The sequence below is a fragment of the Podarcis vaucheri genome, assembly GCF_965113315.1.
Source record: "Podarcis vaucheri genome assembly, chromosome: 6".
NCBI lineage: Eukaryota > Metazoa > Chordata > Lepidosauria > Squamata > Lacertidae > Podarcis > Podarcis vaucheri.
Window position 1 is genome coordinate 65,838,440 of NC_138764.1, and position 27,462 is coordinate 65,865,901.

The 27,462-nt window shown below is 44.0% G+C and overlaps 1 protein-coding gene across 5 annotated transcripts; it reads right to left on the bottom strand.

Moving 5' to 3' along the window:
- Window positions 1-790: 790 nt before the first annotated feature.
- KLHDC8A (kelch domain containing 8A) lies at window positions 791-26,534 on the bottom strand. Of its 5 annotated transcripts, none has more exons than XM_082225737.1 (7): window positions 26,225-26,534; window positions 9,929-9,981; window positions 8,801-9,216; window positions 7,263-7,427; window positions 3,480-3,695; window positions 2,771-2,872; window positions 791-2,093 (listed from the first exon to the last, which is right to left on the bottom strand). In XM_082225737.1, the coding sequence occupies exons 3-7, from the start codon at window positions 9,177-9,179 to the stop codon at window positions 1,900-1,902; spliced, it is 1,056 nt and encodes a 351-aa protein (XP_082081863.1). In that variant the 5' UTR covers window positions 9,180-9,216; window positions 9,929-9,981; window positions 26,225-26,534; the 3' UTR covers window positions 791-1,899. The 5 variants fall into 5 exon arrangements, with proteins under 5 accessions (XP_082081863.1, XP_082081860.1, XP_082081861.1 ...); XM_082225734.1 differs by having other exon boundaries at window positions 26,220-26,534; XM_082225735.1 differs by lacking the exon at window positions 26,225-26,534 and adding an exon at window positions 19,323-19,627.
- Window positions 26,535-27,462: the final 928 nt, after the last annotated feature.

Consider the following 27,462-nt stretch of genomic DNA (forward strand, 5'->3'; position numbering starts at 1 on the left):
TACACAGATTTTCAAAGCATAGGGAATCTCCAGATTTAGGAAGGGAAAAGGGGCCCACAATCAACATTAAGCTGAAGTATGGGTGGGGCAAAAGGGTGAAACAGTCATGTCCCCACCTTACACCCACAACACCTCCCCCTCCCCATGGTACTGGCAAAGAGAAACAGGTTGGGGGAACTATTTCCCAAAGTGTTCACCTCTAGGTAGCAGTAGAAGCCTCTTGCTTGAAGAGGAGGAAAAGGGTTCTGAAAGCAGCAAGCCAGAGGTTCACACAATCACTTACTAAAGTGAAATGAAGAGTTGGCACGGAAAGAGAAGCTGCTAAAAGAGAATCAGGAACAAAACCAAGGAACAATGTGCCTACACAACATTGTGGGATGCAGCAGCATTGGCACACATTACATTGCTGTCTCAGACTTTCCATGGGTCAAAAATCCAGGACAACACCGGGATGAGATGGATATCATATGGACACCCCTAAGTTAATGGGGAGACAAACTGGTGCAAATCCACATTTTGCTCCTGTGTGGACAAGCCTGACATTGCATCAAACAAATGTCACCCTAGATGTTCTAGTCCATTTCCTCGTCTCTTTCCTTATCACAAAAAGTCCAGTGTTTTAGGAAGAAGTGGGCTTGTTGCACAAGAGCAAGCAGTCAGCTGTAATTTGTCTGAATGTGACTGAAACCCACCTGAAAATAGTGACAGTCTGGAAATGCCCTCAAAGCAAGTTCACAGCCCTCTTTTGGATTTGTCATGGTCCTAGCTGTATATAAAAGGTGCTCAGAGGTTACCATAAGAATAGTTTATTTGTGCTATTTACTAATACCTAAGCAGAACTGCTACAACTGATCCATCATACATAATTCAGATGACACTGGCAAGTTCAACCTCTGTGCCAAAGTAATAAAGAAAACAATATATGAAATACAATAAAAACAGCAGGAACTCAAAGCTTTGCTGTTGCCATGGGCGCTGTGTGAAAGCTGTTATGAGCAGACCCCATAACATTCCTGCTCTCTAAACATGGGCTACAATAAGCTCACTCCAGGTTTTACAGCTGGCCCCTTGGGTATAATGGACAGGATATGAACAACTTGAAAAGTGTGTGTTTGTCTCTGTGCACACACACACTTCATGAGAGTGTGCATTGCAGGTATTGCAATCTTGGTCCATGGTGCAGAGCCATCCCTGTCCATAAATTGGTTTCTTAACTGTGGCCTTCTAGCCTTCAGCCTCTGGCAGAGGCAATATGGAAGTTTTAATTGCAGGAACTGTCAATCAAGGCAATAAATTGGGTTGGTTCACGCCTCTAGCTGCATGATGAGGAAGCACCCTGGAAATTCATTCAGGATGCTTTAAACCATGAACACTTTGAAACCCAACACCACAGCCAGAACCTTTTGGGTCCATTTCAAAGAGCACCAGGAAGCTCTCTCTCTCCCTGTCTCTGGGATTCAGCACTCCCTTTGTTTACCTGTGAAAAACCCAATGGTAGGTTCAACAACTGTATCTAAAACATGCTTCTAATTCCTAGGTAATGCTTCCTAATTCTTGCCTGGAATATCCCACACCATTCTTTGCATCTTTTCTGTTTTGAAGCAAAGCTAGCATGTTCCTTGGCTGCCCAGAGTCAACAGAGAAAAGCGACCATAGATTCATCAGGTGGTGGAGCTCGACAGCTTGCAAAACTGACATTGCCACAGGGCCTCTGCTAGCCACCAGAGCCATGAAATTGTGTAGCTGCCTGAAGAAACTACCTTCTCCAAAACACACAGTGAAAGGAGTTACAGGAAAGCCGCATAGTAGTGAGTGAGAGGGATGGTGTAGGCCCACTGCTCAAAACTGGAGGCTAATCATTTTCTTAGGTGCTTGGTGCAGCATCTGGAGACAGGCTGGCTAGGAGTCAGAGACACACAGAGCTTCCACTGCATCACTCAGGCCCTGATTCACTCCACCTACAGCCAGAAGGCAGTTTTTTACCACAATGTTAGAGCAGGCACATCGTGGGGTGGGCATAGGTGGAAGGCTCTCCCATTTGTTTTTTCCAGGATGAAAGGCCTCAGCTGATTCCAGTACAGTTGGTTGGTTTCCTAATAAGCGAGAAAACATGAAGACCATCAAGAGAACATGTGAGCACACACGGATACTTGATTGCACATGTCTACACAGCTAATTTAAACTAAGGATTTGTTTATAAAATAAACTACCAACCTTTGCTGCCTCTAGTGTGTATGTGTATATGTGTGCATTTGTGTGCATGTGTGTGCATATGTGTTTGTGTATACATACACATATGAATTATATTGATTGTGTTCATTTGTTCTACATGTTTATGAGGATGATAATTCAAGTTTGGTTTGGCTTGGTCTTAGAGTTCCAATGATCTTCGGCTCTCTCACTTTGGTTCTTCCTCATTTGTCCCCTTCTCTACTTCTACCCACCAATTCCCATCAGTCTCACCCAGTGTGGTCTGATCAGAGTGATGAAAGTTCTAGTCCAAAATATAGGGGGGGGGACACTGCACTGTCTAGCACCAGTCTAATTCTTCATAAAACTTATGGAGTATGTAGTATTATGTCTACAAAATGCTCATACCACATTAGCATGCATGATCATTTTCTGTCTTTTTGTGCATAGAAAGGGACTTGAGAAGGGCGTCAAGTATAGTAGCTGCCATCCTTATAGCAGCAATAATTTTATGGTAATATAGTTCCACAAGCTATAGAATAATGACTTCACACTGAAACAGGACAGGAGTCACCCTCACCTAGGCCTCCAGCTACGACAATTCTTCCTTTCAAGTAGCCGGATATGAAATCTGCCCGTCGTTTCTTCAGAAAGAATGAGCGCTCAATCTTCATCCAGCCCCCTGAAAATTAACAAGACCACCTGCTAAATAATGATTTCCCATTAATGTTCTGAAGCATTTGGATTCCTTCAGAGAGAAATCAAGGGTGTGTTCTATAATCCTAAAATTGGGGAACTAAGAGAGGGTTTGGGGTATATGTGTCTGACTACAAGAATACTGGGCACGAACTGTTGAAGCAGTGAGGGTCCCAGAGCCAATGTACAACATACCAAGGAAAATGCCAGGGCTCTAAGGCCTCATCAAGGCCCACCACTGCTGATGCTTGGGTTTGGTCAAGCCCTCCCCTTTTGTCATTTGATTGGGAGCAGACAAGAGCACAGAGACTTGTGCAACTGAACGCACACTATAAACACCTCAATTTATCAAGAATGCAAGGCTGTGCATATACCCACTGCTGAACCACTGCAGAGCTAGGTTGCTGGAGGGGCCTCCCACTGAGGCATCTCACTAGTGGGGCCACCTGATGACCCTTTGCCCAGGGCTCTCTAAAATCTGAAGCCAGGCCTGAGTAGCAGAATCTGAAATTTTTGAAATTGGTTCCCCACCCTGCATCTTGCCCTTAAGGCATGCATGCTGAAAAGCAGATGGTGACCCAGGAAGAACTCACCCTGTTCGATGTCAAACACATCCACGTTCTTCATAAACTTGGGCTGACGGTATAGCCTGCCCTGCCGCAAACCCCCCAGGCTGAAGATGTTGTTCTCTGCACACACAAAGCTGGAGAACGCTCGTTTGCTGGGGATGTTGGGGAATTTGGTCCACGACCTGGTCTCGATGTCAAAGACTTCAAAGGCATTCACGGCATATTTGGATTGCCTTCCTCCTAGGATGGAGAAGGGAGTATAGTGAAGAATGTGCAGCAACAACTGGAGCCATGAGGGTCTACTATTCTCTGGCCAAGCAGGTCTCTGGAGCACACAGCCAACCCTAATCCAAAAGTATACTGAAGCGATGACAACGACCCATAGAGTCTCTGCCCCCTGCAATTTACCCAAATGTAAAACACTAGACAGTGGCTGGCTCAAGGTCACATGGAGTTTCATGGCTGATTTAACCCTGGTCTCTCAGCTCCCAGTGCACTTAATAACTCTACACTTTATTCCACATTCTGGGGGGGGGGGAGAGATGTAGCAGGGATATCCAGGGAGATAGGGGAATAATATTTTCTCACAGATTTGGAGGTTTATGGGGTCCCTTGTTAACAGTCCTGTATGAAACCTTTAAGACAGCAATCCTGTACATACATATCATGGAGTAAACTCCCATGGAATTCAGTGGGGCTTACTTCTGAGTAATGCACAGTTTCAAGGGTAACTAGTAACAGTCATGGCAGGGGCCCTTTCTGAACAACACTTAAATGTGGAGTATTAACAAATCGGCAGTGTTTTAAGTGCCCGCTGTTTCTTTGCAAAAAAGGAAGATAGGGAGAGAACCAGAATAGGATGGAGGCCATACGACTTATCTCCCAGCAGAGAAGCAACTGTGACAGTAGGGACCCCTGTGAACCACATGTGCTCTTTGTAAAATTATAAAGGTAGCTTTGCAAGGGAGGTGGGTGGGGAGAAAACAATGACAACTTGCCCACACCCTTGTCACACTCATTTGCCCTTGCCCTGTGACCTCCAAGCAGTCCCTTTACAGGGCACCAGCTGCCACTATTCCTAGCTGTGAGGGCTCAGTAAATAAGGGGCCCCTTCTAGTCCAATCCGTTGCACTGCAGGAATCTCAACTAGATCATACATGACAGCAGGAAGGAGACTCTACCACCTCTCATGGACGTCTGTTTCACTGTCAAGCAGCTCTTACTGTCAGACAGTTCTCCCTAATGTTAAGTTGGAATCTCTTGCAACTTCAATCCATTGGTTTGGGTCCAAGCCTCCAGAGCAGGAGAAAATGAGCTTGCTCCATCCTCCATGTGATAGCCCTTTGAAGATGACTATCATCTCCTCTAGTCTCCTCTTTTCCAGGCTAAACATACCCAGCTCCTTCAACCGTTCCTCATAAGGCTTGGTTTCCAGACCCTGGATCATTTTGGTCTCTCTCCTCTGCACACGTTCCAAGCTTGCCGATATTTGTCTTAAACTGTGGTGCCCCAAACTGGACACAATACACCAAGTATGGTTTGACCAAGGCAGAATAGAGTGGGACTATTTCTTCCCTTGATTGGTACACTATTCTTCTGTTGATACAGCCTAGAATAGCATTAGAGGGGTTTTTTTGTTTTTGCTGATAGACAAACACTGTCCATCTTTGTTAGTTCAGTACATTTCACCCCCTCTCCAGTTCAGCTGGAAATGATTCCTTATGGTAAAGTAAACAAAAATAACATGGTTCCCTGCACAAGTTTCAAAATGCAATTTGATCGCCAAAGCACTCTTTACATCATGCATGGTTGCCACAGAGTACTGGTTCATTCAGAGAGTAGCATACAGAAAGTCTTCTCCTCATGCTTCTAAGTACAGTAGAGGCAATGGTCAGAAAGAAGGGAAAGAAGGTGATGGGTTGTAAAGAAGACCCATTTGGAAATTTAGGTATGCACAATTAAAGTGGATTAAAGCACTCTGTCATCCTAGTGCAACAAACATAAAAATGGACTTTTACAGGAAGTAAAAGTGATGGGGAAAAGCACTGAAAAGTGTTGGATGAACTAAAGGCTAATGGGAAGACATATAAACACATCCCAGAAAAATCAGGATGAATGCAAGATGAGTGTGCATTGTCATATAATCATCCTACCAACAGAACAGAACAAATGCTCAATGAAACCAGGCATGGCCTAACCAACACATACACTATGTTCTACCTTCACTCTTAGAGGCATTTTGCATCTGAATATCAGTTTCTGAGAATCTCAGGTGGGCAGAGGGCTGTTGTGCTCATGTCTGGCATGCGCACGCCCTACAGGCATTTGATCGGCCATTGTGAGAACAAGATGCTGGACGAGATGAGCCATTGGCCTGATCCAGCAGGCTCTTTGTCTGCTCTTATGCTTTGGGCAAGCAAATCAGGATGAAGGCCCCCAAAAAGAGTCATTGGGAGGAACCCAATGGCACAAAAGCAGGGCCAGTAAAATGGTGCCCTACCCTGAGCCCTTGGAACAAGGCTGAAAATAGAACCTAACGGACAATACAAAGCTATTTATATAGCCAGAGGGTAAACAGAAAGGTCTTCTGGAAACAGTTATGCAAAAACAAAAAGGCATCTTGTAACACCTTAAGAACTAGCAGATTTATTGTAGCATAAACATCCATGCTGATGCTGCCATAAATCTGTTAGCCGTTACAGTTCTACAAGTCTCTTTTGCTTCTGTTGTTCTGCCATGATCAGCTGGGGTAAACTTTGAAAGGCTAAAAATAAAAGCCAGTGGAAGTCTGGCACCCAATCCCTTGGTCTTTTTTTTAACCTCTGGATCCTTCCTAGGAGGAATATTTACAGTTTCTCAAAGTACATGTGCATTTGGGACAGTGTTATGCCAAGTTTAGTGGAAATATTTTAGCTCAAAGCAATAAAGTTCCATTTCTCTACCTGCTTGTTTCTTTTAAAACTTTTTAATGGCCATTAATTTGATTATTTTTACTTAATTTGATTAAAAACAAACAACCTTGATATATCTTAATACTATGGGTACTAGACCAAGTCAGGCTGTCTCTACTTCTGTTTAGCTTTGCTTTACACACAGTGAGCTGGGAACCAAAACACACAGGGTTTGAGCAATTTGCACAAGAGTCAGAAAATGAAATGGGAGCATAAGCAGTCCATTTGTGTGCCAAAGGGTATGAATTTACCTTTTGGATTTACCACAGAGTGTGGTAGTCCCCTCAGGCAGCAGATTGGAACCCCTTTAAACAGTGAACAGTTTGTGAGTATGTAAGCACACCACAGTCTGGTCAGGGGAAAGGCCAACAACCTATTTTATTTTATTTATTGAATTTATCTCCTGGCCATCCTTCTGAAGAAGCCAGGGAGCAGCAAACTGCTCCACAATTTAAAAACAAAAGAGGAAAAGCAGTTAAAACATTCTAAAAATAATCTTCTGGTAATGAATTCTACAATTTAACTATGCTCTGGGTGAACAAATACCTCCTTCTGTGAGTGTCAGTCATGTCTTGCTTGCCCTTTAATTAAAAAATATTGTAAAGGCAGAGCTGTGTTCAGGTAACATTATTTTATCTCTCCTGTGCAATAAATGCAGCCCATGGTTTTAGGCATAAAAAATTGGACCAGGAGGCCCAGCTACAGAGCTGACATTGCTAATCCCAGACAATGCCTAGCACTTTTAGAGAGGTTATGGAAGAGAGCAGCTTCGAGAACTTCTGCAGGAGGGAGCATTAGGTGACTCTCCAGTCAAAGGAATAATGGTCAGAGGAATAGGCTGGAGGCTCATTCTTACCCAGCACATAGATCTTTGTGCCCCGTAGGAAGGAAGTTGCGGCATACCTGGGTGTGGGCATGGTTGCCAGCGACACCCAGATGTCCTTGAGCATGTCATAATGCTGCATGTAATTGTGAGGGCGAAGGTCTCCTCCCATTCCACCAGCTGCATAGATTCTGTAGTCTGAAAAGGACAGCAAGAGAGAGGAAAAGCAAAGGGATAAATCCAAACAAGAATCTCAATTCTGCTTTATCACAGTAGTTCCTAAATAGGTTCCACAACTAAAAAAAAAAGTTGGGACACATTACTAGCAGAAATAGAAAGCAGAACTATCTCATTCCTACCCAAACTTTCATTTTTTGCCATATATTTCTACCCAAAGGATGGAAATATCACCCAAAAAGAGGAACTGCATCACCCCGAAACAAGGCAAAAGACCTTCATAAAATTAGGTTATGCTAATTTGAGTATCTTCAACCTTTTCAGACCTAGGAGTAACTTTTAGCCCAAACATGCATTCGGTCCAATTTCTTAATCTTTTACCATGTATTTGCATGGTGGTCATAATCCTGTTGAGAGACACCTTGGATCAGGCTGCAACCCACCAGCTTAAGACCAGTGTGCTAACTGATAAGAATGGATGCAAATATATATGCAGTTGCTATAATTAAAACAGAAATAAATCTCTTTCCAGTGGGGAAGACAGTAGCCAGGTGATCTGGGTGCTTCTTGAATATGCATTCCGGGTGCTACCTATTGATGAGCAGCATCTTCTAGTTCATTATTTTTAAACTGGACAACCCTTCAAATATAAGACTCTTTCAGATAAGAGTTTGGTCCTCTGGCAGCCCTCTGTAAAGCAAGGCACACGGCCACTTAAGATGGAAACCTTCCCTTCCCAACAGCAGTTCATCACATTGCAGCGCAAGACAATCTGGCAATGCTTAGAGTTGCTAAAGCAACTTGTCACAGGAAGCAAACAGATATGGGTGTGTTTGGTGGAGGGGAATATGTGGAGTTTGAAGCTCTACTATATAGAGGGAAACTTTCATACAGATTTCATACAGTGACCTGATGCTTTCACATCGCTTGTGCCCTCGATGATTTGTCCTTCAAGAACTGCAAAAGCAGTTCTGCAAAGCAAAAAAACCCCCACCAGGCTGTCCTACATTTGACAGGAACACAGAACGTGCTGGCTGTATTGACATTTTTTTACAAGCAAAGAGGAGGTCACAGAAACAGATGGCGCGCTCCAATTACAAGGCAGCCTTCACAGCCCGTTCTAGACTGGGCTGCTGAAAATCACCAGATTTTACCCAAAGCAATTCAAAGATGGTCATTCCAACAACCAGTGTGCAAGGGTCAAAGCCAGGGCACACTCACAGCGTAGCAGAAATTGGCTAAGTGCTCCCCACTGGGCAGATCTGTTTCCATGTAAGAAGAAATTTACTCCACCCTGCCCATCAAATTAATTAAGAGAAATGCACTGGGGAGCTTCCCTAAAAGCCAATCCTATTTTTGCCACCAGTGCCTTTTAGAAAAAGAATCCTCCTTGCCTTTCGCCGTCACAGAGATCCCCATCGAGGCTTCCCGCAAGGAGTTCCTTTTCTTCCATTTGCCCTCGTCTATGTTGTACATCTCCACAATCTTCAAGGGTGTCTGGTTGGCTCCAACACCCCCAATCACCATTATCCTCTTGCCCAGTGTTGCTACAGCTACCCCAGCCCTGGCTGTAGGCATTGGGGGGAGAGAATTCCATTGGTTGGCTTCAGGGGAGTACACCTCAAAAGAGTCCATTGGGACACCATTGTCATCACAGCCCCCAATGGCATAGACCTGACCACCAGCCTCCACCAGGGAGCAATAGACTCTCCGGCTGGGCAGAGGTGCCAGAGTTTTCCACTGGAAGTCTTTGATGCTAGGCACATCCATCATGGGAGCAAGACGGCATCTGTTAGGCAGCTCACTTGTACTGCAAAATGAAAGGATGCAAATCAGAGCAAATGTCATTCAGGCATAACAAAGCACATCAGAAACAGAGATTCAAAATAGTTAGAGGATGTTTCTGGGTAGTCCGTGTTTTGATTCAAGCACCTACTGGAAATTTAGGACTGCATAGTTTGGGCTTACTCACATTTCCTCTGGTCCTTTTGCTTAGCTCCAGGGAAAAGCGCTCTGAAGCACTCTGATTTAGAGCTAAAGAGTGGGTTTAGAGCTAAAGAGTGGGTGAAAGCACCCAAAAAAATCTGCTTGGGAGCATTGAAAGAACCCCCAGATAAATGAGGGGGAAAGAGGTGAGATTGTTCCACCTGGCAAGCTAAAATAGTTGTGTTAACAGATAGCCTTGGTGCAACTTTGAATTCCTCCCTCCACATTTAGATAAGTGATGCGGAAATACTCTGCAAAGTGTGGGATAAATTAAAGGTCAACAGGAAGACATATAAACTCTGCCCAAGCAAATCAGGATGAATGTTCACTGTCACCAAACCTCCCTGCAAGCAAACAAATCAGGACAAATGCTCAATGAAAAAGGCTTCCTATTGTGTAAGCTCTTCAGGAAAAATGCTCCATAAACATTCATCTGGAATAGCCCAGAAACCGACATCTTAACAAGCAATAGATCACTGTTCCCGCAGCCATCAACAACAATATCCTATCACAGGCACACAAAGCAGTGCTCATACCTTTCACTGAGTGTCTGTTAATCTTCCATTTCTGCATCTGCTGGATCCTGATCCTAAATAAATAAAGGAAAGAAGTAACGGTAATAAGGTTGGATTCAGTCTCTTGTTTCTGCTTCTTAACAGGGACAATCAGATACGTCAGAGCCTCTCCTGCTCCCAAGGCCTTTGTCCCTTGAACTTTTTCCCTCTCAAGGGCCTCTCTTCCCAAATCCTTCTGTCTCCCTCTGGGTCTTCCTGGACCAGCTGCAGGAGACGCACCTCAATCCCATCCTCCATAACTTGACTCTGTCTCATGCAGCAGCAGTGTGCTGAGCTGTAAGCCTGCTACAGAACAGCCCATTAGTTAGAACACAGAGTCACAAGCACCTATCGCAAGCCAAGGCATTATTTTTTGCTTTCTTTCTCTGAACAGCTGACAAGTATGTAAAAGAGGTGAATAAATTTAGATAGATGGAAACCTGAGTATACATATGGAGAGTGGCAGCTGCATTCTTCTCACCTGAACCTGAGCACACACACACATACACAGAAACCCAAAGCAAGGTTTCATTACAGAACCAAGATTTCTTTTTTAAAATTGAGCTTTCTTTAAAGAACTAGATAACTCTGCTTTTATATGTTCCTCTGGCCTCTTGCATGTACTACAGGTCTAATTTACTAAGGTCTAATTTAACCATCACACACATAGGCCAAAATAAAGGTCTTGCTCCTGTAACATTGCAGGCAGTGGCACTGCAAAATTTAAAAGCTCCTTGCTGTGCAATGGTTCACAGTGTCTGATAAGTCATCTACGTCTTCAGAACCTCCCTTGCCTCTTAGGGCCCCGCTAGGTAATCCCACCCCTCATGGGATGGTACCACCGGTGCTTTTTTTCCTTTAAAAAATGTTTAGGGGTACCCTCATTTTGATTCAAGAAAATCACAATTTTATAGTTCATATTGGGGAAAATAAATACAGTAAATGGACAAAAGTACAAAGATTCACAAAATGTTTCAGGGTATGTGCACCCCTGCGTACCCCCAGAAAAAAGCCCTGGGTACCACCCACTTTGGAAACCACTAAGTTGGAATGTGGATGTTAGAATGGAGATGATGAGGCCCCTAAGCACTGTTTTCATGGGACTCCCAGGAGCCTGTCCTGTTTACATGACGAGGATCACTCAACTTTGTTTCAGAGCTCTTATCCCAAATCAATGTACCTTGTTCACATGGGCAGAAGATGTCTACATATTTTGGAACACTGACACACCATTTTATGGTTGCAGTGGATTTTGAATTCCACCCAGCCTCTGCTTCCTGAGTTGACATGACCTTTTCCAGTAGGAAGTATTCCCAATAGAAACTCCAGGTGTTTTAAGAGAGAGGGCTTTAATTCACATGTTTCTGCAAAGCAGGATTCAAGCTATTTCTTTGCTTTGAGTGATCTTCCTTCAGACCCCTGAGCTCAAGGGAGCTTTGTCAGTTCCACTTGTTCCATCAACAACAGTAGGCAAATGACATTGACAAGACTAAAAAAGGCTTTTAAAGTCAAGGGAGATGAATGTTGCACAACCCAACCTGGAGGAAACCAAACAGGAACATTGCTTTGCACGTACATAACACACTTTGGTTTGTTTCATAAGAGCATAAGCAGAGCCTGCTGGATCAGGCCAATGGGCTCATCGAGTCCAGCATCCTGTCCTCCCATTGGCCAACCAGACGCCTGTGGGAAAAAAGCAAGCATGACCCAGAAACCAGAATCATTCCTGTCTCCAACTGACCATTTCCCCCTGCTAGGAAAAGGCAGGAGTGAGGGAAGTGTGAAGTGGGCACTCCTGCAAGTGAATTGGTATATATTTGCCTTCCCAATGCTATTGGGATCTTGTTTATATTTTATTCATTTTTAAAAAATGCATATCACACCTTTCCTCTCATGAGAAAACCCAAAGCAAATTGCAAAAGCAAATACATTATATCACGCATCATTCATGTATTAAAAAATATTAAAATATGAAGGGGGAAAATCTTTTCCCCAAATAGCCATCTCAAACCAAACCATAATGACAATACCCCCCCCCCACCCGATCAGGGACGAGAGTTTTTTTCCTTTGAAGCAGGACAGATACTGGCATTACATCATCTGTTATTATTCAGAAACAAATAAATACAATTGCAGCTCCTAGCTGTGCTGTGTCCTCAGGTCCCTGGGCACATTTTCAGCTCTCAGCAAGTGACAAGCTATCGAAAAATACCATAATGGCAAGGGCACAAATGTACAACCTCAAATGCAGAGCAGTTGGAGATCAGATTTTTTTCCAAGGCCTGTTTCCAAGTTATAGTGAAGCCAGATGATTATCATGTGGTAAGTTCCTAGGGTATGCATATAACTATTTGAGAAGCTGGTAAACAACCTACCAAGCTAACACACTTATGTGCCCATTTTCATTGTGCAGTAGAAGGTTAACAACCTGCCCAAGGGGCTATATGCACTGTCAGCGCAATCCTATAAATTCCTACTTAGAAGTTAGCCCCAGTGACTTCAGTGGAACTTGTTCCCAAGTCAGTAAGTATAGGGTTACAACCTATACATTAATGGGTGAATATAAATGATCATTTACTATGAGGTGTTTTCATCATTCAATTGTTGCCTGTCTACCTCTGAAAACAGGGAGGTTATGGGGCAGGTTGAAAAAGGGTGGGTAATTATCATATGCCCCCTACTTCCCCTTTCCCGAAGCAGATATGGGGAAGCTGTGGCCCTCTGTGGAGTAACCTGTGGTACTCCAACTCCCATCAGCCCCAACCTGCATGACTAGTGGTCAAGGACGATGGGAGTTATAGTCCAGTATCATCTGGAAGGCTACTGCTTCCCCAACCCTGGCTTAAAATCTCCATTTATTAAGTGGTGACTCCTGGTAGATACTCAAACATTATCTTCACCATCCAGCTGTTAAGCACTATCATCATATACTCGGAATTCTTTCTTTCTGAGAAAAGCATAGTTTTCTCACGGGATTCACGAGCGTCTTATTCCATAAAGAGCTTTTAAGCCTAATGCTATGGCCTAGATTCAATTACGGTGATAGATCTGTCCCTGAAGCCAGCGGTACAACAAAACATTTTCCCCAAGTAGCTGCTTGCTCTTCAGTTTTTGCATCTTTTAAGCAACTTTTCCTTGGCTTTGAAGGCACCAGGCTACATGATAAAGTCAGGAGCTGAATTTCATGCTAATTTATTTTTTTTTAAAAGACCCTGTTTCCAAACCTTTGCAAGCAGCGCTAAGCAAACGGCCTGTCAGTGCAAGGATTCCCACTTGCACAATGAGATTCCTCTCTTCTCTCCCCCGTGCCTCATGCCCTCCCCAGTTCTGCTCCAGAGGGTTGGGGGAACCTACAAAACTGATTTGGGGGTGGGGGGTTCTAGGAACAAAGGACTTGGTGGTTGAGGAGATACTTCAACCTTTCTCGCTTGCCTATTTTTACCTGCAAATGCCCTTCTCCTTACCTAGGGTTTTTGTTTACTTTTTACTGTCCCTCTCCCTTCAGTCAAACCAGAGAAAGCACAGCTGCAGAGGAAAATGGCCTGGCAGGGCATATGAAGGGAGAACCTGCAGGTATGGAGATGGGTTAAGTTCCCCTTCTTGTATGCTGACCTCCCCTGCAAAATGCTTCACCTGACCCTGTGTTCATGTTCAGTGGCAAGAGTTGGCAGGTATAGTGTGTAATAATTATACCCCAATGACACAGTCTTCAGGACACTTAACCAGGGGGTAATTCCTCATCACCTGCAACAGCACTAATGTGCAAGGAACCCACAGGGAGGCCAATTTCTTAGCTGAAATGGTTCTGCATCTTTCCGAAACTGGGACTCCAGCGCTGACAGTGTTTCTCAGTTGCGTGAATCAAGCAGCCGATGTGGTTTAATGTGAGTTTGTGCCTGACATTTTCTGACCTTGCATCAGAATGAACAGTTCCCCTGCCATGGCAACCACTACACGAAGAAAAAGTCAGGCAATCTTTTTTCAAAGCCTGGGAAATACTGTGTGACGTAAACAAAAGGTTCAGGTGAAGGAAGAAATTAGCACAGGAAGCTGCCTTATACTGAATCAGATTAATTGGGCCCATCTAGCTCAGTACTGTCTGCACTGACTGGCAGTGGCTCTCCAGCATTTCAGTCAGGGACCCTCCTAGCTCCACCTCAAGATGCCGGGATTTGAACCTGGGACCTTTTGCATGCAACACTGAGGCTCTTCTACTGAGCTTCAGCCCATCTGCATTAAGATACTTAGCAATTACTTGGGCTTCAGATAAATAGGAGAAAGTCCCAACACAGTTGTCCATCTCCCTTCTTTCTTCCATGGCTTTTGCTGAGGTCCTGGCTTTACCTCACAGTGGTACCTCAGGTTAAGAACTTAATTCGTTCTGGAGGTCTGTTCTTAACCTGAAACTGTTCTTAACCTGAGGTACCACTTTAGCTAATGGGGCCTCCTGCTGCCGCTGTGCCATTTCTGTTCTCATCCTGATGCAAAGTTCTTAATCCAAGGTACTATTTCTGGGTTAGCGGAGTCTGTAACCTGAAGCGTCTGTAACCTGAGGTGCCACTGTATTATTTTATTTATTGCATTTATACCTCATATTTCCTCCAAGGAACTGAAGATGGATAATAACAAGTTTCTCTCCTCCCCCCCCCCCCCCGCATTTTATCCTCACAATAACTCTTGTGTGGTAGGTTAGGATGAGAGACTGTGACTGGCCCAAAGTCACCCATTGAGCTTTAGAGGGTTTGAACCTTGGTCACTCATATCCTAGTCCAACACTCCGACCGCTACACCAAACTGGATTTGCCTTGCAACTTGAGTTTCCTGCCTGTTTGCTACTGGCACTAGGTAAGCAGGTGAATTATACGCAGGGCCAGATTTGAAGGGGGGGGTCCTTCAGTGGGTCTGGTGGTGGGCAACAGGAGGGCTACAATAAGGCAGGGCAGCTTGGAGCCTCAATTTTAATTTCCCATAATGCCTCCAACAAAGTGTTACTTCAGGGCATTGTGGGAAATCAAGGCTATTCCCAGATGCAGCAATTCAGTGCAAGGGGTGCAGTACAAGACCAGTGTTAGCACAGTTATAGGCTCTGCCAGAATGCTAAAGTTAAACCTGGGATATATGTCTAGACAGGGTTGGGAAGTCCGTGTCCCTCCCGATGTCACTGAACTCCAACTCCCATCAGCCCAATGCCCTCATCCAGAATGGCCAGCGGACAGGGGATGATGAGAATCATGGTTCAACACTTAGATGGCCATTGGTTCTCCATCCCTGCTCAAGGAGAAAACTGAATAATACTGTGTGCAAAATTGCAGGCAAACTCTGAAGAAAGGATCTTGTAGATAATTCCACAGACTATGTCTGCCTACACTCAGTCCTGCTTTAAATTCTCTTGTTGCAATTCTATACCTTGACTCTTGATTCTCTTTCCATATTTTTTTCTTCTTCTTCACAGTTATCATTTCCATGCTATTCTTAGCCTTAATTGAACTGGAAATTTTGGAGGAATGTGTTACACAAATCCAATTAAGGCAGATGAACCACTTTACCCAGGAAGAGTAGTTGATCTCCAGCTGTGTCTCATTAGCTGCCTTCTCAGTGCAGGACCTAAAAAGTATTATATGATCAGCTAAGTTGATATATGATAAGGCAAGGCAGTGGTGATTGACCTATGATAGTAAGGAAGTGAATGATTTTGGTGGAACAACACAGGAAACTTAAATATTAATATAAGCAGGGTTAACAATCTGATGCAGAAACCACTAAATCTGCAGGACAAACTTCATGGTGACTGAAGAATTGACTGGAGTTTGCTCTGTATACCATGTTGTTTTCAAACCCATTTAAGGAAGTCAGTAAGGGATGAATGGATCAATATTTCCATACTATCTCATTTTCTCAACTGCTTGTTCAAAAGTTCATTTGTAATTTTAAAAAATCTGCATGAAATTTTGTGCACACATATTTTTGAATGTATTTCCTCCCCAAAAGTACACATTTTAAAATGCATTTTTAATATATTTTTGAGCTGACAGTTGCATTGCGAAACTTGGAGAACTGCAGAATCCAAATTACGGCTGCGTTCTGATCCACACATGAGTCTGGGAGCTGCGGATCAGGTCAGCTGTTGTCGGAACACACACATATCAAATTCCTCAAGCACCACTGGCCATTTTTAACATCAGGGTAAAAGCTGTTAAGTGGAGGAAAGGGGGATGTTTCACCCCTTTCCTGTTTTCCATTTTTCTGCACAAAAGTGTCCTCCTGCTGTCCCATGAGTTCCTGATATTTGTTTATCTTTCTTTAAAAAGCATCTGAAATCCTACCAACAGGAGGGAAAGCCGCTTAGGGAATGATTTTGAGCAGAACAATGGCCAGCAGGGAAAGGCTTAAACATACACACATACGCCACCATTTCTAACCTCAAAATAGCCTCATCCTGAAGATGTTTTAAAAATGTACAACAGCACTTTCTTAAATACATTTGCATGTAATGTGACATGTGCCCTCAATTGCCTTTCAAAGTCCAAATAAAATAAAATGTCTAGGGGAAAAGGCTGTTGGTTAGCAACCGTTGCTGTTTTTTATTGGTACTTAACAATGCAGTTCATGGCAAGAAAATAATTGTTTATGTTTTTTTGCACTGTGAGCTTCCCTAGAGTTTGCTTAAAATAACATACCTAGTGGGACAAAACATGGATCTACATCCTGCCAGAATAGGTTCATCTACAACAGCCTTCTCTAGGCTGGTATCCTCCAGATGTTTAGGACTACAACTCCCATCATTCCACACAGCATGACCAATAGTCAAGAACGATGGAAGTTGTAGTCCCACACATCTAAAGGGAAATGGGTTGGGACAGGCTGATCTGTAGCCTTGGCTTAAAGGTTTGCTGCACCCCCAGCCTTCTGTGAAGCATATCCACAAGTAGAATATCTACTTTTAATTTTTCTGTAAAGCTTGATGAAACTGAGGCCCAGAGTTTACATAATTTCAGGCAAGGTGAGGACATGACTGAGAATTTCCAATGTTGTTTTAATTCTAGTTTGTTTTGTTTCCCATGATGAACCAGAAAGTACCAATGCAGGCAGAAATGACGACTTCTGTCAGACAGCTGTTTGTTGCCATCAAATTTGTTGCTCCAAATAATCTTAATTCTTTATTAGTTTTTTGGGACTGCTCCACCAGCATACTCCACCAGCTTCTCTCACCCACTTTGTGTCTACTGGATTTTCAAAATTATGATGGCAGGTATATAGCAGCAAAAAGTCCCATGATTATTTAAATACTGTGCATTGATTATGCTCTAACCTTTCATGGGCTGCAGTCAGCTTCATCAGATGCATTAAGCATTTTCCTATTTTAAGCTGATACACACACACACACACACACGTAACACTAAATGTAAAACAATGAGTTCAGAGGGGAATAATAAAAAAATACAATGTGACAATTATGTTGAATAAGTTCAGTGACCATTCACAAAACAGTGTTGATGATAACACAGATAGCAACTAATTAACTGAACTTCTTAATAGGTTGTAATTCAGGAATTTCATACTAGAGTCCCCCCCCCACTTTGAAGTTGCTTTGTTTCAGAATGTCCACTAAGGTCCTGAAAGGCTGAAATGTCCCTCCCCACACACCCTGTTTCTGACTCTTGACCTTTCTGATGTCAGATCTGTAGCTACATCTCATGGTTAGCAGGGAGAGAGAGCTTAACCATGAACCCTAGTTTGGACAACGTGCTAAACCAAACTTTGGCTTCGTTCAATGTGGCAGCAAAAACAACCAGGGCGCAGCAAAGTAATTGTGATCTTCTTTCTATTCGTATGGTCTCACTAAGCTCAAATCTTTCTCCCTATGAACCACTTGAAAATTGCTGAGGGTCTGGGTGGACCACTTAATTATTTCCCTGCCTATTGTTAGCACTTGTAAGGGACTGTGCTAGCTGCTATATGATTTTCAATTTTATTTTTCCAGACATGCAAAAGACCACCTGAACGAAGCCTGTAAACCATAGTTTGGCTCAGTGTGTTGTGCAGAGTAGGCCAATATATCCCGCCCTGCTGTAAATAATTTGATGTGCAAACATATAAGGAAGGGGCACAGCTCAGTTGTAGGATACATGGTTTGTGTGCAAAACGTCTCAAGTTCTATCTCTACCATCTACTGTCAAATCGTATGAAAAAAGCAGAGCTGGGAAAGCGCTCTGCCAAAGGCCTTTGAGGGCTTCTGCCAGTCAAAATAGTCAATACTGGTCTAGATGGATAAAGGGAGTTGACTCAACACAGCAATTTCATATTCTCTCCCTGCAGCCGCCCACTTCACAAGACTGAAAGGAGCCAAATACCAGGTTTTTGATGTCAAACAATGAATCCCACTAAGGTCTTTTACCCTAGCTAGGAAGCACCTCTTCCTACATCTCTTCCTCTTCTACTCTTTTGCACGACCTTTCAGAACAGTATGGGATTTGATGGATTATTAACTTCCTGCCAGGGTGTGTTTGAGAATCTAGGAAACACAATTCCTGCAGAAGAGAAATCATTTTGTTCTGGAATACCAAACCTTCTCCTCATTTCATTAGTATTTTGTTTCTTTCTTCCACACTCTTGATACCACAGATGCCTTTTGCAAGGTGAAAGGATTGTACTTTGTACAGAATTAACCATTTACTCAATTCACTTTCGGCATAATCTGGGCATAATGTTCATATAGCACCTGTCAGGATATCACATCCTATTCTCTGACATTTAGAAGGCACTCAGCAGAGGATCAGCACTACGGCATGTCTTCCTGTTCACATAGAAGCACAACCTCACTTCCTTATAAATTGTTTCCTGAGCAATTGTATGCAGATGTATGTGTTTTAAATTATTATATCTGACTTCACATATCCAGAAATATGTCATGCAGTCCCTTGGACCACTGCGGGAAGCAATAAATAACAGCACATTTGACACTTTATGATACAGCGCGACCTTAAGCTACGACACCATCAGAGGAATAACTCGACAAACTGACCCACATACTTCTTGTCAGTAATGATGATGATTAATCTCAGATTGCATCCTAAAAGCTGCGCTCAGGAGAAGGAAGCTACTCTCTATGCAAAACATACAGCCATGCACACAGAAAGCAATGACCTCTAAAGACGCGTGGGATTTTTTGCTTGGCTGCCGAAGAATGTTTTAAGATAGTTTTATATTTATAGTTTTAAAAAGACAGTTCTGACAAAACCAGGCTCTTTCTTGGAGGGGGAGGGGAAATCAAGTTTAACACAAGAATTCTTACATAGCGTAAGTCTGATTTTTTATTTCTCTCTCTCTCCCTTTCCCTCACCCCCTCCAATCTATTTAAATGTAATTACTCACATACATCTGTGATCTCCGTTCCCTGGAGGCTGTAGTCCATGGTTATGGAGGAAGGAAACCCAAAAGAGATGACGGCTGTATGTTTGCAAAGGAGGAGCCGGGCAAACGGATCGCCCAGCTGCATCAATCCAACTCTCATAATATTCACTTTCCTCTACAGGAGCTGAAATACAATCACGTGCAGAGGAATCCCCGTCTGCTGGAGTGACCTGTATTTTCTCAGTTGCCTAGAGTCAGCTAGAGGAGAGTGTGTGTGTGTCTCCGCACTGGATTATAAAAGCCAGAATAAGCCTTTTATGGCTCCCATGCTTGCACAGGAAGTTTTCCAACAGCCTCTCGCGTGGCGAATTGCAGGGAGGGAGCGGGGCTCGGTTGAAAATGCAAGGCAGGGATGGGTGAAAATGGCAGAAATTCTGATGAAGGCATAGGAGGTATTTTCACATGCCAAGAAGTGCCTACAGGCAGCCTTGGCATAAACTCAGACATTCCAAGTGATAACAATGGTGTTAATAATATCTGCTTACATCAGTTACTTTTGTCCCAACAAATCCATTCATAAAATCAAATGCTTTTCTACTCCTGCCTTTGCCCCGATTGCCTGGGAATAATTATGCCAACTCTGTGCTCAAATGATGCAAACTGTCCACCTGCACTCCACAGTGACTGATGCACTGAAGACATAAATCACAATATTATTATTTTAACAGCAGCAGCAGCAGCATTAGGGTCATGGCACAAGCACCCCTAGCAAACGTCAGTCCTTCCCTTTCCATAACAAGCAAATCACTGCTATACAGTTGTGATCTCTACTTCTTCAGTTTCATCTCACAGACCTTTGGCTCATAAAAGCACCATAAGAGCACCACTGGATCATGTCAAAGGTTCATCCAGGTCAGGATCCTGTCCCTGCCATGGCCTACCTGATGCATCTGGGAAACCCATAAGCAGAAAACAATCACCATAGCAATCTCAGATGCATACTGCCTCTGGCATGGGAGGTGATATGCTGCCATTGTGATTAGCCGTCATTGATACTCCTGTTATTTTGTCCAATCCCCTTTGAAAGCTGTCCAAGTTGACTCCAGATGTATCTGACTAGTGATAATAATGCAGACTCAACAATAAGCCACCAACATGCTCCTCTTGTATTACTTTGCCAGAGCCACCCAAGCTCCTTTGACAGGCTCCCTCTCCTTCCCAAAGTTCTCCTCCACCATGGTAGTTGGTAGGGCTCAGAAGCTGTGTTGCATGATGGCAATCCCTGAGGCTATGGGTGGCCTAAGATACATTCCCCATCTTCATCCTTGGTTCACAGCTCCTGGCCACTTGCAAGTCTTGCAAGGAAGTGACTGATACACAATGCAGCACTGAACATGCCTGCAGTGCTGTCAACCACCTCTTGGCGTCCTCATCCAAGGGTTGGGGCTCCTATGCCCCAAGATGAAGCAAGGCATGGATGGAAAGATCAGAAGAGCCAATGGGTGGCATTTGGTACTGTGGCATATGAGCCAGTCTCACTATACAGTACATGTTCCTTTTTCCACCACAAAATGAATCAAGACAAAAATATGGGCCCTGCTAGGCATGAATGGTGATTGAAAACAAATGCCTTTTTAAAAAAAGAATTCATATGCCGAGCGAAGTACAGTATATCGGCTTCTCAATATATGTTGGCAAGACACGCTGCCCTTTGCACCATGATGATGATACAAAAAAATACCTGTTCTGCATTTCCCTCCTGAAACCATATTTCATGTAAAAAGAAATAAAAATGAACCAATCTTGAATATGACACCCTCTGTAATATGGACTGTGTGGGTGGGGAATACCAATTTATATACTGACCTTTTGACCGGTATTTCAGCTTTCCCTGCCAGATATTGCCCCTATATGGTAAATTAGAATAAGCTGCAATGCTTTACACCTGGGTGTAATGTCAATGAAACTTGCTTCGGAAAGACGTTATGGGATGGTGCTCTTAAGACAAATGCTTGCAGTTGGTTCTGTTGTAGATCATGAAATCACAGTCAAATAACCAAGCAGCCTTCAGCTATTGTGTTCACTTTTTGCATTTGGTGAATCCCCATTGGCATGGATACAGTCTACTCTATGTTTGTCTGCCACAGCTGAGGGATAGGAGAATTTGTCGCATTTGGATCGGATTGCTTCAAAGATAGACTTTATGAGGCTATAACACTCAAGTTAACTGAAATAGCTGAGTTAACTTACGATCAGAAGCAAGCAATGTTTATCTTTTGCAATTTGACCTCCATTCCTCAAGGGGCATAGTCTCCTGCTGAGACTCAGCAAGCCTTTCTCCCTAGTGCATATGTAATTCCCTTTTGCCCAATACTAAGTAATAATATTATACTTATTATTATGCATAATAAGTGATTGATAGCAAAGATTTCATGGCACTTACTCAAATTATCCACACAGCAGTTACTATTTTGAAGATAATGGAAAAATGTTGAACCACATTTAAGGAAAATATTAGAGCAAGCCTTTTATTCAGGGAATTCTGCACTGGCAGCTTTGTTAAAAACCTGTCAATGTACGTAAGTGCTTGTGACTGAATGTAAATAGATTTCATGGCAGTTTTAAGTGATGACTGAGGGCCAGAGGTCAATGAATGGATAGGGCTGTGGGTCAGTGGTAGAGTATCTGCCCAGCATCTTTAGGGCTGGCTGAGACCCCTGTCCAAAATCCTGGAGAGCTGCTGCAAGTCAACAGAGACAATGCTAAGCAAGATGGACCAATGGTCTGGCTCAGTATAAGGCAGCTTTCTATATTTCTGAAGGGCTCCCATCTGATGGCTGCTTTTAAGCTTCCCCTTTTGCAGCTGCCTCCTGTTAAGTTATTCATATACAGCTTTTCACTATGCAGCCTAGGAAATATTCTGCATGCCACTTGCGATATGGAGGTAGAGGGTAGGGATACATCCAATTGTGACTGGGCTGTGAACCAGAATGTCCCTGGTTTGGATGTCACCCATGCTGTGAACTCACTAGCGGCATTAAGAAAGCCGTTCCTTGCCAGCACCGCCACATCTACGGTATGGGGGTAAAATTAACCTACTAGTTTACATTACCACAAAAATCCTTACAATCTCCGTTCAAACTGGAGAGGGGTGAGTTCTCCCATGCTCACTTTGGTTTCTCTTGGGACTTAGATTATTTCTTCTGAGGGAGGGGATAAATGGCATTTTCTAAGTCAATCTGAAGACTGCTCTGTACTGAACGGTTGTGACTTTGTACTGTTCTTTAACATTATTATAAAAACTGAAATAGACACTTAAAAAAAAGAAAGAAACTGTTTGCCCCACCCAAGCCCCAAGAACACACTCCCCGATTCCCCCTGGGAAGTGGGGGTGGCAGCAGGATCTGCAACAGCAGGTGTGGGAGGAGAAGAGGGTTCCCCCCCCCCATTTGTCACTTTCATGCACTGACAGTAGTTCTCTCAAGCACCATCAGTCTCTGCTCTCAACTGCCTTCAGTGACCATAGAGGGAGAGAGATGGGGGAACAGGGCCTCTCCATCAACTCAGGAACTTTTGGCTCCTGCTCTTAACAAAACTTTTTCATCCCAGCTAGTGACTGCAAGAGCTTTATAACTGAGAACTAGTACCCCTTCTCCTCTCCCCATCTCTTTTCCTTTTGTGTCATGCATTTCAGCTTGTAAGCCTGGGGGCAGGGCTTATCTTGCGCTACTCACATCTGCAAGCTGCCCGAGGAGCCCTTTTTGGCTGCAGAGCAGGATAAAAATGAGTACGCTGAAATTGTAACGAATACACTGAAAAATGGAAGTGGAAATAGTTTTCGTTCAGCCCAGCAAGCAGGAGAGTAATCACTTTATACTGTGACTTTCCGGGTGTTATTGGACTCTAACTCCCATCAACCTCTGCCAGCATGGGAGTTGTAGTCTAGGAATATCTGGAGCTGCCCAGGTCATTTAGGCCTGCATTTAAAACATACTATGTGGTAGCTTTAAGGGCATGGAGACAGGGCAGCATATGGTCTCTGATCACTGGGTAAGTCCAGCATGGCCATTGTTGTGACCACTTTCCCCACCTGCCACAGCTTGTCTCCTGAGTGTTTTTAAGAGGGTGGTCATACCGGACTGAACACAAGGTCAGATGCTATAATACAGTGTTTCCCAACCGGTGTTCCTCGGCACACGAGTGTGCCGTGAGACGTTGCCTCGTGTGCCGCGAGATGCCTGGAGGGAGGCGGGCGAGTCGGGCGGCGAGAGGCGGGGTGGCGACGGCGAGGAGAGGCCGCGCCTCCTGCTGCTGCCTGGCGCTCCTCCTCGCAGCCGGCAGCGCTGCCTGGGCGCCTCCGCGCGACTCTGCCTCGCTGGGTTTGGTCTCCCAGCAGAGACGGGTCACACGCGCCCCTCCCTCCCTCCCTCAGCCTGCGCGGAGGGAGAGCCAGAGAGAGGCATCGCTCCTGCGCGGCGGGAGAGGGAGCAGCCGGAGCGATGCCCCAAACGAAGGCATGGGACCGGAGGGGAAATCCTCTCCGAGGAGGATTGAGCGCAGCTGAGAGAAGCCTTTCGAGGAGCTGCCGTGTCCCCTGGAAACCCCCTTCCCAGCTCTGCCTGCCTGCCTGCCCAAAGCTTGGAGGTTCCCCGGCAAGGGGGAGGGAAAAAACTTTCACTTTTGTGCGTCCCTCCCGGCGTGACGCTGCACGCTGACGTCACGGGGCGGGGCTTTAATGGTGGTGTGCCGTGAGATTTTTTTTCAGTACACAGGTGTGCCGTTGCCCAAAAACGTTTGGGAAACACTGCTATAATAAACTATTACCACTCTGCAGTTACAGTTGCCAAGGGGCAAGTTTTTAAAGGAGCTAATATAACACCAGATCTCTTCTGTTTTCTGCCCAGTGAGGCTTATTTGGTTGCAGAGTTCAAAACAGAGCTGCTCTGCTGTTGTTTTTTTAAAAAGAAAGCAGGTCATGAAAAATGTGCAAGTCAATAAGCAAGATGTCTGCAGCACTTTCCATACCAGGGCAACCTTCCATCCCCTAACAGCTATTTTAATCTCCTAACTATCCAAAGGGAGGATTTAATTTGCATACAAATAGGATGTTTAGGAACTGAACCAATCTAATGTTAAAATGCTAATTAAAGTGAGTGCATTTGCCACGTAAGAAATAAAATTTAAAAACTCTCCAGCTGCATTTAGGCAGGGTAGATTGTACTGTTTTGATGTTATTGACACTACAGTCCTGCATGGGCTTATGCAGGCATATCTGTGCAGATACATAGATATGCATAAGCAGGTGGTTATACATATCACATGCACACTAAACAGTATGACTACTCAAGAGTTGTGTGCATGCACATTGGAGCCTCATACACTAGCCAAAAGAACATTAAATTGGAGTGAACCTCTTTATAGTTGTTGCTAAAAGCCTGAGCTGGACTGAAATACAAAATGACTGGTGTAAATGGGTATCTCTATTTAAATTCTGAGTTGTCTTTCAGCATAGAATTCAAGGCAGCATCAGGACTGCTGGACAGCTCCTACAGACAGACCATGCCAAGAACTGAGGAAGCAAAGTCTCTTGTGGACTCTTGTCCAGGACCAGGGCTGAGAAAGCCCTGGACAAGATGCTTTCCTGTGGACCTCTCAGGAAGCCCACCCACTCATGCAAAGATTGATAAGGAACAGGGAGGAAAACTGGTGTTTTCTTTCTCTTAGGAAAAGGTGGAGATATTCCTGCTGCAACCCACCATATGAAGATGCAACTCACCAGTTTTCTTTTTGGGTACTCTGAACAAGCACTACAAGGGATGTTGTAGGAAGGAATAACACCAAGTTGCTCAAGCCGCCAAAACTTGCACCATTTATAATCATTATTTACAAAAGTACCTCTCCCACAGATGAGCAACAGTGTACACTTGTCTCACCAAATTCCTATTTGAGTTTGAATGAAATTTCCCAACTGCTGAAGAGAGTGGGGGGGGGGAGGGAAGATCCTGGATTAGTCCCCAGAGATTTGTCAGAAAAAAATTGGATTAAAAAAATAAATAAGCAAGAACAGCACATTGTAAGCACCAGATTAAGATTTTAGAAGGTGGGCAAAACACCCATAAGAAGATTAAACATAACAGAATTTTCCCCAAAATGAAATGTAGGACTTAATGTCTTACCACCACCATCCCATGCAGCCTACCAACCACCAGGATGTGGTTTTTGCATACCCATTTTATTTAACACGCACTGGGTTATGCTCCATGGGTATGGAGGTATCCTTCACAAAGAATTGCATCTTACCCTATAAGCATATAGGCATATGCTCCCACACTTTCTCAGTCCACTTCATGCATCTGATGAAATAGGCCATTGCCACAATCAACTGCTCAGTTTATATCACAGACTCTATAAGAAGCTGTGGTCATTGTTATCCCTAGCATCATAGAATTGGAAGGGACCCCAAGGGCCATCCAGTCCAACCCCCTGCAATGCAGGAAATAAACATACTGTGCAATAAAAATGCTGCTCCATTATTTGCAATGGACAGATGACCTCTCCTTACCTTTAGCTATACATGCGGTTGAAAACCTGGCACAAATGGAAAATAGAGAGAGGCTGGTGTAAACACATACCAATGGCATCCTCAAAACCCCATCATTGTTAAGCTGTCAGTAGGTCCAGAAATCATCCCTGCACCTCATACAAAAAAAGGTCTGCCCAATTCCCCAGCATCTCAAACTATAGGCCACACATGTGAGTAAACCAGTTAGCAGGGTCTAATTTGAGCAGATGCTAAAGAGAATTTATATCCCTTGCCTTCCTAAGAAGCGAGTTCACCTCACTGAAAAACAGATAATTAAATCTTACAGCCATTTGCGTCAAGGGCAACAGTTTCTGAGAAGATTCGTTTAAATGGGCTTACCTTACCACTGAGAAGGCAGGACCCCAGACTATCAACTGGAAAATACAAAAGAAGGGACATATCAAGGGTAGGGAGGTTCTGGGTGAAGGACTGAATAGCAGAGGAAGACGATAATCTCTGTCACAATACAAAATCCAAGGTGTACAGTGTGTGCACGGTTAATGATTTCCCTGGCGCTCAGCTCAGAGCTGACAAGCTGGATACGAATTGACGCTTCAGAGCCATACTTATATAATACGAAGCTCTCAATACAAAAAAAGGAGGTGGGAGCAGAAGTTGGCTTTGTCTAGCTGGTCCGTTTGAAAAGGCCACACACACACACACACACAGCCAAACGACAGTCTCCGGAGCTTCCTCTACCTTGACGGCTGGGGGAGGAGGGGGGAATGCTGCTTTGTGTACAAAGAGAGATGCAGTTAATGCCATGGAAACAACCCCATCAAAGAGATTTAAAGAGTCAGACCGTTGCAGACTGTTGAAGGGAGGGTGGGGACAAGATGTTTGTGGCAGAGAGAGGTTTGTGCAGCAGCTTATTAAGCTGAAATATAATCGAGAGAGCTGTGCACAGCTAAAAGGGCAGGCCTTCTGGACTCCAGCTGCTGCTTGGAGTCTTGCAGATGGGCTTTGCTTCCTCGTGACACTGAGGCAGAGCTAAATGTGTTGCAAGATGCTCCCGTTACACAAAAAGGGGTGCAGCAATCACCACAGCTAGCCCTTGTAAAACAGGCCGTGGGCAAAAATCTATGGATTTCTGAATATTCAGATAAAAATGACAGATAAATTTAAGCAGCTGTGGTCTAAAGGCAAAGCACACAGCTGTAAGGATTTTTTTTTTTAAACAGGCATCTGTTTCCATGGGAACAAGAGCGGAAAGGTTCTTGGGACTTGTAAATTAAACATGGCTTGAACGCTGCATGCTGCATATTCCTTTCCCCACAGAATATGCTGCATTTGATGGTACAGCTGGCTTCTGGAGTAGAACGTGTGCCATTAACAGAGAATGTCCATTTCTCCTCCCAGTTGCCACTATGTTAAACGCACACACATGTATCTGCCACTTCTGCCAAAAGCAGTTAGCTTACCACACCTTGCAGGATTGTTGTAAGGGCTATTGAATAATATATGTGACATGATGTAAACATTTGAAATGCACTATATGAAAGCTATTTATAACCATCTTGTGGGCAGGTCTATATTTTAAGTGAAACAAGACAGATTGCATTACATTTCCACCCCAAGCAAC